General features: G+C 61.8%; 1 protein-coding gene across 1 annotated transcript; it reads left to right on the top strand.

The window, feature by feature from the left end:
* Positions 1 to 157: 157 nt before the first annotated feature.
* ELL3 (elongation factor for RNA polymerase II 3) lies at positions 158 to 10,077 on the top strand. Its single transcript, XM_034784911.1, has 12 exons — positions 158 to 169; positions 307 to 348; positions 2,069 to 2,196; positions 4,095 to 4,258; positions 4,950 to 5,194; positions 5,274 to 5,398; positions 5,742 to 5,832; positions 6,848 to 7,118; positions 7,914 to 7,971; positions 8,405 to 8,576; positions 8,651 to 8,695; positions 8,765 to 10,077. Exons 1-12 carry the CDS (start codon positions 158 to 160, stop codon positions 8,870 to 8,872), a joined length of 1,461 nt encoding a protein of 486 aa, XP_034640802.1. The 3' UTR covers positions 8,873 to 10,077.
* Positions 10,078 to 11,537: the final 1,460 nt, after the last annotated feature.

Consider the following 11,537-nt stretch of genomic DNA (forward strand, 5'->3'; position numbering starts at 1 on the left):
CGCTGGGCCTGGGTCAGTGCCCCCTGCGCCCCCCCCCCGGGCCCTGCCCCCCAACTCCCCCCTGGCCCGGGACTGGGTCAATGCCCTCTTCCCAGCCACCCCCTCCCAGACCGGTCCTGGCCCAGAAGCTCTGCTGCAGTTCAGCCAGGGCAGCCCCATGTGGGGTGGGGTGGGGTGGGGGGCTCCCCGCTCCCCAGGAGCAAGGTGCTGGGCTCAGGGTGGTGCCACCCGGCTGCGTGGGGGCGCCTGAGTCACAGGGGTCTGGACGGGTGCAGCCGCTAACTGTCCCTCTTGTTCTGTTTGCAGGGCTCAGCCCAGCCTGTCATCGCCTTCCAAGGGAGCCAGGGGGTGAGTGGGGAGGGACTCCCTGTTTGGGGGGTGAGGATGGGGCCACTGGGCTCCTCGAACACACTGAGTGTGTGTGAGACGGACGCCAGCCCAGCCCAGCCCCGCTGACTTTCAACAGCCCTGTCTCCACTCCCATTTCCAGCCTGGGTCTGCCAACCCCAGCCATGTTCTGGGCCTGTCCCCACACCCGCAGCCCAGCGCCACTGGCAGCGACCTTGGAGCAGCCCCTCCCTCGCGACCCCTTGGACTGGGCTTGGGCGAGGGCAGCACTTGTTCCTCCTCACTCTCCTTCCTTGCCTACAGCTGAGCCGGAGCCGAGGGGGCTGGGAGCTGAGCCATGCTGAAGGAGAGATGACGGGGCAGGGGGAGCACAGCATAGCCCTGCTCTGGGGGAGGTGCGGTGTGAGCCGGCGGGACCTGGGCAGGTGGGAGCTCCATTGCTTGGGACTGGACACGGCCATGCCTCTGTGGGTGGGATTGTTCCCCAGCCCCGGCAGCAGAAGCTGTAGATGGGACCAGGGGATTTCCCCACCTCCATCACCTGTGAGCCTCCTCCCAGAACCGTGGGGCTGGGGCTGTTCGACAGACAGGGCCCTGCGGAAGCTGGGGAGCAGCTAGGCTGCGGGGGAGAGGGGCCCTTTTGATCTGTAGCCAGGGGAGGGGCCCACGACACGGCCTGGGGGGTGTCACGGCCTGTTCGGGCCTGACCGGCTCTCGGCAGCCCCAAGGGGGATGGAGCGGAGTCATTGTGCTCCTGCAACCTGTGTCCTTGGCAGCTCTGGGCCCTGTAGGCTGCCTGCCCTGTGCTGGGCCTGGCTGAGTCTCTTCTCTGCTGTTTTCTGGGGGCTCTGGGGTCAGAGATTTGCCTCCCTCCCCTTTGGCTCCAGGCTGCTGCAGCATCTCAGCTGCGCCATGCTCGCTAACTAGCTCTGCAGGGGATTCCTGCGGGGAGCTGCTGCCTGAAGCTCAGAGAAGGGTCCCTCTGGCCTTTGCCTGCAACCACCTTCACAGTCCCCTCGCAGGGGGGCCGGGGGCAGGTGTTGGGCTGTGAGCTCAGCAGAGGCAGCTGGAATGAGAATAGGGAAAGCGCTGGATCCCCCCATGTGTCCCCCCTCTGCCTGAGCTGGGGCAGAGCGCCCGCCCCAAGGGTATGTCTGGGGGTGCCTGCCCCATGTACCCACCCCCACCTGAGCTGGGGCAGAGAGCCCCTGGCTTGGCCAACTGTCCCCTGCCCAGAATGCCAGCCCTCCCTTCTGCTGATCCCCCTTCTGTCCCTCCACTAAGAGACCCAGCCCCAGCCCCCCGGCTGTGTACCCCACTGCTGGGAGTAAAGCCACTCCAAGTCTCCCATTGGCTCCCCCATGTCTGGAAACGGCCCAGCGTTGTAAGGGTTAAATCTCTGCTGGTGATCTGCCCCCTGGAGAGCTGCTGCTAAAAGCAGGCTGTAGCCTCGTGGGGGGGATCCTGAACCAGACAATTAGATGGCAGTGCTGCTGGGGCCCTTTGTCTGTACACAGGGGGTCTGGGGAGCCCCCAAGCCCCCTCCCTGGGAGAGCTGGGGCGTGTGCAGCTGTGCCTGAGGACAGCTGCCAAGTCCCAGGCAGGGATGGGGATGTGGGGCGGGAGGAGGATGCAGAGGGGCAGGGACAATGCAGCTCCCCTCTTCTCAGTGCCCCATTCCCCTGGGAATGGTCCCATGCGCTCCCTCTCTCCTGGACAGTACATCAAGATCCCCTGTGCCCTGGGCAGCCTTGCGGAAGGAGCTCGCCTCTTCACCTTCTACCTGTCCCGCTACAGCAAGGACAAGCCGCAGGCCAGCTTCGACTGCATCCGGCAGTACGTCTCCAGGTGAGTGAGTGGGGCCGGTCTGTGCCCCAGAGGCCCTGTCCTGGAGACTTCCCAGAACTGGAGGCTTGTTTCCTGCCCTGAAGCCCTAGGCAGGTAACCGGATTCCTGGCCTCTGCCCCGCCTGTGGCTGGGGGTAGGGCCGAGGGCTTGTGGGAAGCTGACCTGGCTGAGTAAGGGCATGGCCAGCACCTGAGTCCAAGGCAGCGTGTGTGAGGCGGCTGGAGATGGGGCACAAGCCGTGGGGAAGGGGCTGTGTCTGTTCTGGTGTCAGGGAGGGGGCTGGCTCTTTGCAGATGCGCCCGCCTGGCCATGGTGTCCAGTGACAGTTCTGTATGGAGCTGCAGCCCCAGATCCACTGGGGCACCGTGTGCCGGGAGCTCCCTGCCTGTGCAGCCCCCACCCTCCGAAGAACATCTCCTTCGGGATAGCGGAGGGGGGTAGCAGTGACCAGGAGGGGGGTGCTCTCCCCACATGGGCATTGGAGCAGCTGCTCCTGAGCAGAGAACAGTGCCGAGTGAGGGGTGACTGACACCCTCGGGCTGTTCAGCAGGGCAGGAGGTGGCTGGGAGTTGCCTCAGCGTGGAGGGAGCAGGCTGCGTGAGTTGCTTGGTGAGAGCTGCTGCAGTCTCAAGCAGCCCGATCCCCTAACTCTTCCCACCGATCTGTGCTAACTTGGGGGGGGGGGGCGGTGCTGCCCTGCTCTGGGGGCGGTTGCAGTTCGTTCAGGGTCAGGGAGGAGTCCTTGGTTCCACTTCAGAGCCATCGGCCAGCCCAGTGCCCCTAAGGTGGGGAGGTCCCGTCAGCCTCACCAACCGAAGCCTGCCAAAGAGGTAGGAAGGCAGGCAGCAGGGCTCTGAGACCTACTGGCCTGTGGGAGGGGCAGCCCCACATCCCTGCTGACTCCCCTGTGGGGCATCTGCGGAGAAGGCACTTCCATTCCAGAATGCGCAGGAGACACCCTCGCCGAACCGGTGCTGTGACCCCAGCTTTGGAACAGTCTCTGGGAGGGCTGTTCAGGGAGACGGACCCCCGAGGGGTCTCACTCTTCCTCCAGGGCAAGCCACGCAGCGTCATCGCCTCCTTAGGCTGCATCTCTGGCCTGTCAGCCGCTCTCGCTGACCGGAGCCATGGTGGGAGGCAGACCCCTGAGGGAGACCTGTGCTATCTCAGGGAGCAATACAGCCCCACCAGCATCTGCAGGGGTACTCACCCAGTGCTGAGAAAGTTGGTTTATGGTCGGCTGGCACACAGCACAGGGAGGCCTTCGGTAGCTCAGAAAACAGACAGTTACAGCACGGTCCGTCCTGTCAGCATGGAGCCTAAAGTCCCATCCCTCTGACCCGTCTTTGTCCCAGGTCAGGCGAGCCCTGACTGCTTCCCACAGCCCACACTTCACTTCCACCTCAACCCTCCATCCCCTAGCCCTTTGTTCTCCAGCTGGGCAAACTCGGCTTGGCTTCCAGCAGAGAGGTGGAGCCATCCATGGTCCTTAGTCGTAGAAGTCCTGGTGACTGGATTTGCTGTTGTCTTCATGGACTCTATTGATGAGGTGCTAGCCTGGTGCCATTCACACCTGTGCCAAAGCCCGCCTGCAGGTAAACAACCTTTTCCCACCACCTCGCTAGCAATGCAGCATGTAGGGGAAACTGAGGCACGCACACTAGTCATACAAAATGTGACAGAAAATCTCCACTCCACCACAGCAGGAGGCTGCCCTGGGGAGTGCCGTGTTGGGCAGGGGCTGGGGATGAGACAAGACAAGGGCACATCACTGGCTCTGACCCCTGCCCCTGCTGTGTGGTAGCAAGTGCCCCCCGGTCTGGGGGTGCGTCTAGGCCCCTCTCCTTGGCGAGCAGAGAGCAGGGCCAGGCCAGTGACACAGGTTTCTGTGCTCTCAGGCTGGGCCAGAGCCAGCTGGACTGTGTGGGCAGCATCCAGGAGAAAATCACCGTCTGTGCCACCGATGACTCGTACCAGCTGACGCGGGCGCGTGTGTCCCAGGCGGAGAAGGAGGCGTGGAGCAGAGCTGCTATCGAGATCAAGCCAGCAGCCCCAGGCCATGGTAAGGCAGGATCCTGCCACGGTCAGGGCGTGGCTCACGAGTGGGGCTGACCTTGAGAAGTGGGAGGAAGCACTGAGAGAGCCGAGCAGCCCCTCCCACTCTGCGCCTGGGCACGGGGCAGCATGTGGCCCATGTGAGTGTTGGCAGCTGGCTCTGTGCCGCGCATGGGTGGGTGAGGCTCACTACAGCTCCTGCCTGGAGGGAGAGTGAGCAGAGCTGGGCTCCCATGGCCAAGTCTCTCTGTCCCACACCTCGCGCAGCCCAAGGTGCGGGGCCCTGGGAATCAGCCTGCACCAGGCCTGCTGGCTGCACCGGGCCTGCTGGGCGGGGTTGGCAAGGCTGGATTCAGGAAGAAGCTGGGGGCTGAACTGGGGCTGCAACAGCTACTGGGTGAGCCCAGCCTCTCCCTGGGTGTCGTCTCACCTCCCAACCCCTGCCCAGTCCCCCTGAGCTGCGCATTGGCTGCAGCAAGTGTGCCAGGCCTCAGCTTGGCAGAATTTAGCCCAAACTCACAACGAAGTGGAGGGACCCAGGGGCTGCAGAGGAGAAGGCTCTTGCGTCAAGGGGGCCAGCTATGGGCGGGCAGAGAGGAGTCTGGTGCTCGCTGTGAGATCCGGGATGAGAGGCCTTCGGGGCACATCTGGGGGGGTTAGTTCTTTTAGCAGCCGTTTGTGCATTGATTCCTCTGCAGGCAAATGTGTCGCCATCCCGAAGAAGCTGGGCATGAGCACCCCACTGAAGAAGTGCCCCACTGGGAGCCCTGTTCCCGGGGGCCGGAAATGTAGCCCCATGGGGACAGATCGCAGGGTTCTTGTGAAATGCCTAGTGCAGCTTCTGGCCCTGCGGCCCCACTGCAAACACGAGCTCCTGGAGCGGCTGAACAGGGTGCAGATCAGCCTGAAGGACAGGGCCCAGCTGCTGCCCATGCTGCAGGAGGTGAGTGTGGGCAGAGGGGGCAGCGCGGCAGCTCCTGCCCCCTGAGCTCTCGCTGACTCTGCTGCTCTCGTCCACGCAGGTGGGGCAGCTGAACCCCCGGGAGAGCAGCTACAGTCTGAAGGAGGAGCTCTTTGGGCAGGTGCAGGAGGACTGGCTGGGCTACACGGCCGAGGAGCAGCAGCAAGTCAGGCAGCTCCTGCGCAGGTACAGCCCTGGGCCAAGGGGCAGAGAGCTGCCCGGTGCCCCCGGTTAATGCCGAAGTCCCGGCTGGCTGTGGGAAGGGGCTGGATGTTTCCGAGCAGGGGAGGGTTGCAGGGCACTCGTGTGTACAGCTGGCTTCAGGCACAGAAGCTTCGCAGCCAGATGGTGGGTTCACACCTTGTTCCCATCTCGTGTGCTCCATGCCATCCCCATGCCAAGGCTCTGACCGCAGCCTGCCCGGCCCCATGGCCTGGGTGCTGGCAGGGCATCTCCTCTCCTGTTCTTGGGTGACACACTGCCTTGGCCCATGGAAGCTGCCCCAGATATCTTCTCTCTTCTGCTCCAGGAAACAGGCCCACGGAGCTGTGGACAGGCCCTTCTTAGTGCCTCTGGAGTGCCCGTCTTGCCAAGGTGCCAGCAGAAGGCCCTTGGGCGTGGTAAGTATTGGTGGTACGAAGCCTTAGGCAGATGGATGCTCCGGCGCAGGCACCAGAACAAGGCGAGGGCAGGAGAACGAGGGCTGAAAACCTGCTAAGGCTAAATGTCCAGAAATCTGGAGATCCCCAGCATGGCTTAATATCCTGATTTTCATATCTGAATATGCATGGCTTTATTTGCATGTGTCCTGAGTGCCAGCACTGAGCTGATTTACAGATATGTTGGTGCCACTTCTTGAAGCCATGGTGCCCCCGTCCCCCCTGGGGCAAGATCAGTTCTTCCCCCCAAGATCCAGCGCCCCAGCGTCCTCCTCCACTAACCCTGGGCAGGCTGGATTCCTGCCCCTCATTCAGGGCCACTGCGGCCGCCCGGCCACCCCATGGCAGGTTCCACCCACCGCCGTACTGCTTAACAGCGCAGCACAAGTCCCCGAGGTGACTGTGCCCAGGCCACTGGCTGGGCAGCTCCTTGAGGGTCTGCCTTGAGCTGAGTCTTCCCTGGGCTGGGAGGGGGCTGGTCCCAGCTGCGTGCTTGGCTCTGGCTGGGCCTTGCCCCTTGCTGTCCCACTGTCACTAGCCATAGCACCAAGTCTCTGGCCTTGGGTGGGTTGGGGGAGTAGGCTCTAGTCTCCGGCTGGGTGGCTGGAGTCCTGGCGGGCAGACTGGCTGCAGGGGGCTGGAACAGTTTGTACAGTGGTGAGCTGAGAGCCATTGAACCAAACTGTAACCCCGTGGGATGAAACTATTGCAAGCCAGGGGTGCAGCAGCCACCCCCCAGCATCCTAGTTCCAGCACCTGTGCCTGGCTGGCCTAGAGCAGTGGGCTGCAGCCTAGAGCATCACCTCTGCCCTCCAGAGTAGGGGGGTGAGAGCCCTGCATGTGGGGAGGGGGTAGCCCCGTGGGCCATGATGAAAGGGGTGGATCCCTCCTTGCTCACCTGTTTCCTGCAGTGAGGGCTCCAGCCTGGGGGATGAATCCAGGACAGCCCCCACAGCCTGGTGGGTTTTCATTTCAGAAGCGGCTGGCACTGCTGGATGCCTCGGACCCACAAGGGCTGAAGAAACCCTGTGCCCAAGAGCACCCCTCGAGCTCTCTGGGGTCCCACCGCAGCCTGCAGGAGCCTGGCCTGGAGCATCGGAGAGCCCAGAGCCAGCGGCAGCCATGCCAGCTTCCCAGGCCCAGCGCGGAGCTGCAGAGCTCAGAGGAGGAGCCGAGTGATGGGGAGGGAGGTGATGACTGGGAAGAGGGAGCTCTGCGCCTGGAGCAGCACCTTTCTGCCCTGCAAGGTAAGGGGCTGTGCTGCTCCCAGCCCATCACAGGGACGTCCTGCTGCCAGCCAGGCTCTGACCCACCTTGTCAGCCGTAAGCACCCCTAGCCAGAGCTGTCTGCCACATCGGGCTGCACGGCCCCCAGGCAGCGAGACTAGGGGAGAGCAGTCCGGAAGCCCGGGGGGGCTGAAAAAGGACTTGGGGTGAGCCCAAAGCGAGGCTCACATCAGAGCTTCAGGGAGGGGGAAGTTGTGGCCCCAAAGTACCAGCTAAAGTCAGAGGGAGGAGTCTCTCCCCATGGCCAGCAGGGGGCACCCCAGGAAGGAGGCTCCTGTGGCTCAGGCACCAGCTGGGGTGGGGCCCTGGGTTCTGTTCCCGGCTCTGTGACACCCTGAGCCGTTGCCCCCCCAGTGATGCGGGGAGGGGGCTGAGGCTGGTCCCTGCACAGAGCCCTGCAAACCCGCTGGTTAATGCTTGTGGGGCTGGGACTCAGCCCATGAGCAGTGTCTGCTCACAGCTTCCAGGGCCACGCGCTGGGGGGGTGGGGGAGGGGTTTGCTTCCCTGGGGCAGGTCACGGCAGTGCTGGGCAGAGCCCCTGCACCTCCCGCTCTGCGTGGCATCAGGCGCTGTCCCGTCCCTTCTGCACACCAGCAGGGCTGAGGGGCCCCGCCTGAGGCAGCGCAGGTGACTTTGCAGGCAGCTCCTGCTGGGGTTGGTGGTGGCTCCGTAACCCCAAGGAATTGAGGGACAGAGGCTGGAGGGGAAATTACTTTGAAGAGTTTCTGCCCAAATTCTTTTGCTTCCTCCCCAGACAGCAGCTCCCAGGCAAGCCCCCCGTTCTCCTTTGCTGAGCTCCCAGATTACTGCCGGTAAGCATGGCTGGGGCGGGCATTCCTTGCCAGGCACATTGCTCCTCACCTGGGTGACAGGCTAGCCTCTCGGCAGGCACCATGAGGGGGGCCCTGTCCCAGCTCCCACAGCCTGAGCCGGGGGGGGGGGGGGGGGGGGGGGGGGCGTGGAGCCAGGCTGAGCTGCAGATTCCCAGCCTGTGAAGTCCATGTTGTAAATGGAATCTCAAAGCTGGACAAGAAGCAGACCAGGCCCCACTCCACAGCTACCGCGTGACAGCACCACCTGCTCCTGGGCAGTGCCCACCTTGTCTCTTCCTCACGCACAGGGAAGCTGAAGTGGTACGGGTCAGGAGATGGAGTTGCTCCTACCAGGCAGCATTCTGGCCCCTGCTGCTCAGCTCACCTGGCCTTGTTGGAGGGACTAGTCAGTAGTTTCTCCCGGTTGTGCTAGGAAATACAGAGCCATCTGTTCCGTGGAGCAGCATCACGCCTACATGGAGGCGTTCAGTGCGGATTACGCAGAGTACCGGCGCCTCCACACCAGGATTGGACACGTGAGCAGGACATTCATCCAGCTGGGAGCCAAAATCAAAACGCTGCCGCACGGGACGCAGGAGCACAAGGTGAGGGTGGGCCGGGCTGGGCGCCAGGGCAGCGTGCCTAGGCCGACTGCTGAGTCAGCTCTCTTGGTTTGCAGGCAGTGGAAGACAGAATCTTACAGGAATACCGGAGGTTCAAGCAGGTGAGGCTGGCAGTGGGGGGCTGGGGCCGATGCTCCCTGGCAGGAGCTGACCTGGGCTCTATCTTGCAGACTTACCCCAGCTACAGGAAGGAGAAGGACCGCTGCGAGTATCTTCACCAAAAGCTGTCCCACATCAAGGGCCTCATCCTCGAGTTTGAGAAGACAGGGGCTGCCTAGAGGAGCCTCCGGTGCTGAGCCTGCAGCCTTTCCACTGCCCGTTCTCCTTTCCCTTCAGTGCAGGGGAGGAAGGGGTGGGGGTTAGTGAACTCTCCTGTAGTAGTACAGTAGTTGCAGCCCCCCAGCCTAGTGTCCAGCCCAGCCATTTGACTGCCCTGGGGTGCGTTGGGGGGTGGGGGAGGGTGGCAGGACAGAGCATGTGGCTGCCACAAAGTAGAGAGAGTGGGTGATGGTCTTAGTGAATTGTCCCCAGTGAGCTGCTGTCTTACCTGTACCAGCTCCTAAGGGGCACCTGGGACTAGTGGTGCAGCTCCAGGTTAGGATGGGTGCCTGTGTCCTGCTCAGGGGGCCAGCCTGCACCACAGAGCTCCGCCTGGACAGGAGACCTGGCTTAAGGCTTGTCAGCCAGCATAGCTCATGCCAGCTCCATGCAGTGCTCAGCCTAACTTGTGATAGGTGCAGCCTATGCTGTCTGCTGGAGAAAGTGGCTTTTGCCATCACGTGGGACCTGCCACTTTCCTTCACTGGCTCTCTCCCCCTAGGAGCTGAGAGCATGGCAGAGACTGTTTCAATCGCTAGAGCTAAGGGCACCCTGCCCCTGGAGGAAAGGGGTCAGTCTGTGCTGGGGTTTAATGACTGACACCTGCTTGAGCAGTGTGGGGTAGCAGGAGTTGAGGGGACAGGGAAGTGCCTCACCTTCCTTGGCTGTGCACCCCATTGTTGGTGTATCTCCCCTATCTATCTGTGTTGCTCTCAGAACCTGCTGACATGGCTAGGTGGAACTGCAAGGAGGGGGGTGAGATGGGAATGGTTGCTTAGGGTCCCTTTGTGCTACACTGCAGGTGAGGTGGAGGCCTGGGGTTAAACAGTTCATTGTACAATGTGTGGCTGTGGCCTTCAGCCCTCTCCCAGCACCTGCCTGAGCTCCTCCTGCTTTGAGAGTAACTTGCCTGACCCAACCCAGCAGGAGATACTGATGGAGCAGGGCTTGGCTGTGGGACTGTAAGTGATACAACCCTTTGCCACCATTACCAGCTGGCCTTGGGGGAGGGGGGGGAGATAGAGCCCTCACATACAGGCTCTGCTGCTTTGTCCAAGGAAGTGGTTGTACATCACCGTGGGGCTGGGGTGAGGGTTACTAGGTGCTGGATGTAATACAATAAGTAGTGAGCCACTTAGCAGCCAAACTGCCCCTCTGCCCGGGAAGGGCCTAACTTGAGCAAATCAGCATGTCCATGTGAATGCTCTACAGGCATGGCATGACCAGGGGGCTAGGTGGGGAACAGCTGTTCACAGCTGATAGGCATTAGCCCTCCTCCCCCCAAGGATCACCAGCCCCTAACTCACTGCCTGTTCACAACAACTCATTCCCCCTCCCAGTCACAGTTGGGGGGGGGGGGAGGGCAGGGGAGACAGGTGCCTACCTGTAGACAAGGCTGTGGTTCAGTCTCTGCTAGGGAAATGCTCAATCAAAACTGCCTGCCCCAGCCCCTAGTAGACAGGGTAGCAGGTGCTTTCCCAGCAGTAGTTTAGACCTACACTGGTGCTGGGCTGGAGGAGAAGCTTTGGTACAAGAGTAAATGGGCCTTGGTACAGCAAAGCCAGTGTGGAGACTTTGTAAATGCTGTTGTGCAAGCTCCTGTATCTAGAGTGTGCCCCAGGAATAAAGGTGTAGATACCCACCCATGGTGTTTTGTAAAACACAAGTCAGAGGGTAGGGGAAGCCCTGCTGGAGCACTTTGAGCGCTGAGCCAGAACACAGCAGTACTCACAGATTTACCAACCCTCCACTGCAGCTCTCTGCCTCCAAGACCAGGAAGCCACTCATCTCCCTCCTACAATTTAAGGGGGCCTGAACACCCTCCTACCTGCACCAAGGTAAATACAGCAGTCCATATTACAGCAGGCCAGCTGTTCCTAGCAAATCAAACTCCTCTGCACAAAACCTTGGAAGGGATGTAGGCTTGGAGCAGCCAGCCAGCGACAGGACAGAGGGCTACAGGCAAAGGCTAGGTCACTAGCTGCAGGGTTAGGAGCCCACTCCTCCCTAGCAGTATTGAGGAGGCCCTTGAGTGAGAAGTAAGAGGCACCTAGAGGCTGGGGCAGTTGCAATCACAGCTCTGACCTGCCCACCAGGCCCTCTTAACAAGGGAGCTGAGCACCAAGCAATGCCCTGCCCTTCTATCTGACTGGGGGATGCTTTCACATCTGGTCCTAGCCTCTTGTTCCACTGCAGGGTTTGCTCACACCATTGCCAGGGAGAGGTGCTGCCAGGCCCAGCACCAAGTGAACCCACTCCATGTTCAGCACAGCTTGAAGCACTCAGAATGACCAGCCTACCTTTGAGCTGCTCCCATGCAAGGCCCAGACTCGGGCCCTGGAGGCCACTGTAGGAACACCAGGCACAGCCCATGGCTATGTAGTTAGTGCAGAATCTACCAGGTCCCATGCTAGTCCATGGCAGGGTGCCCAGAGCCTGCAGCCCTGGGCTCTAGCAGACCAGGCATGGGCCTCAGGCAGGCTTCTTGCCACTTCACCACTGGTGTTTAGGGCATTCACAATGGCAGCTGTGCCCTGCTGCAGAGCCTGTGTTCTGTACACAACGGGGTGAAGGGGTCATCTCTGCACCTCCTCCTGCACCCCCACTGCAGCACAGGCCCCCTCC

This window comes from Trachemys scripta, chromosome 10 (genome assembly GCF_013100865.1).
Source record: "Trachemys scripta elegans isolate TJP31775 chromosome 10, CAS_Tse_1.0, whole genome shotgun sequence".
NCBI classification, from domain to species: Eukaryota; Metazoa; Chordata; order Testudines; family Emydidae; genus Trachemys; species Trachemys scripta.

Coding starts and splice junctions, on each gene's coding strand:
- ELL3 (XM_034784911.1), top strand. Junction 8,577..8,650: donor ACGGGACGCAGGAGCACAAG/GTGAGGGTGGGC, acceptor CTTGGTTTGCAG/GCAGTGGAAGACAGAATCTT. Junction 8,696..8,764: donor AATACCGGAGGTTCAAGCAG/GTGAGGCTGGCA, acceptor TCTATCTTGCAG/ACTTACCCCAGCTACAGGAA.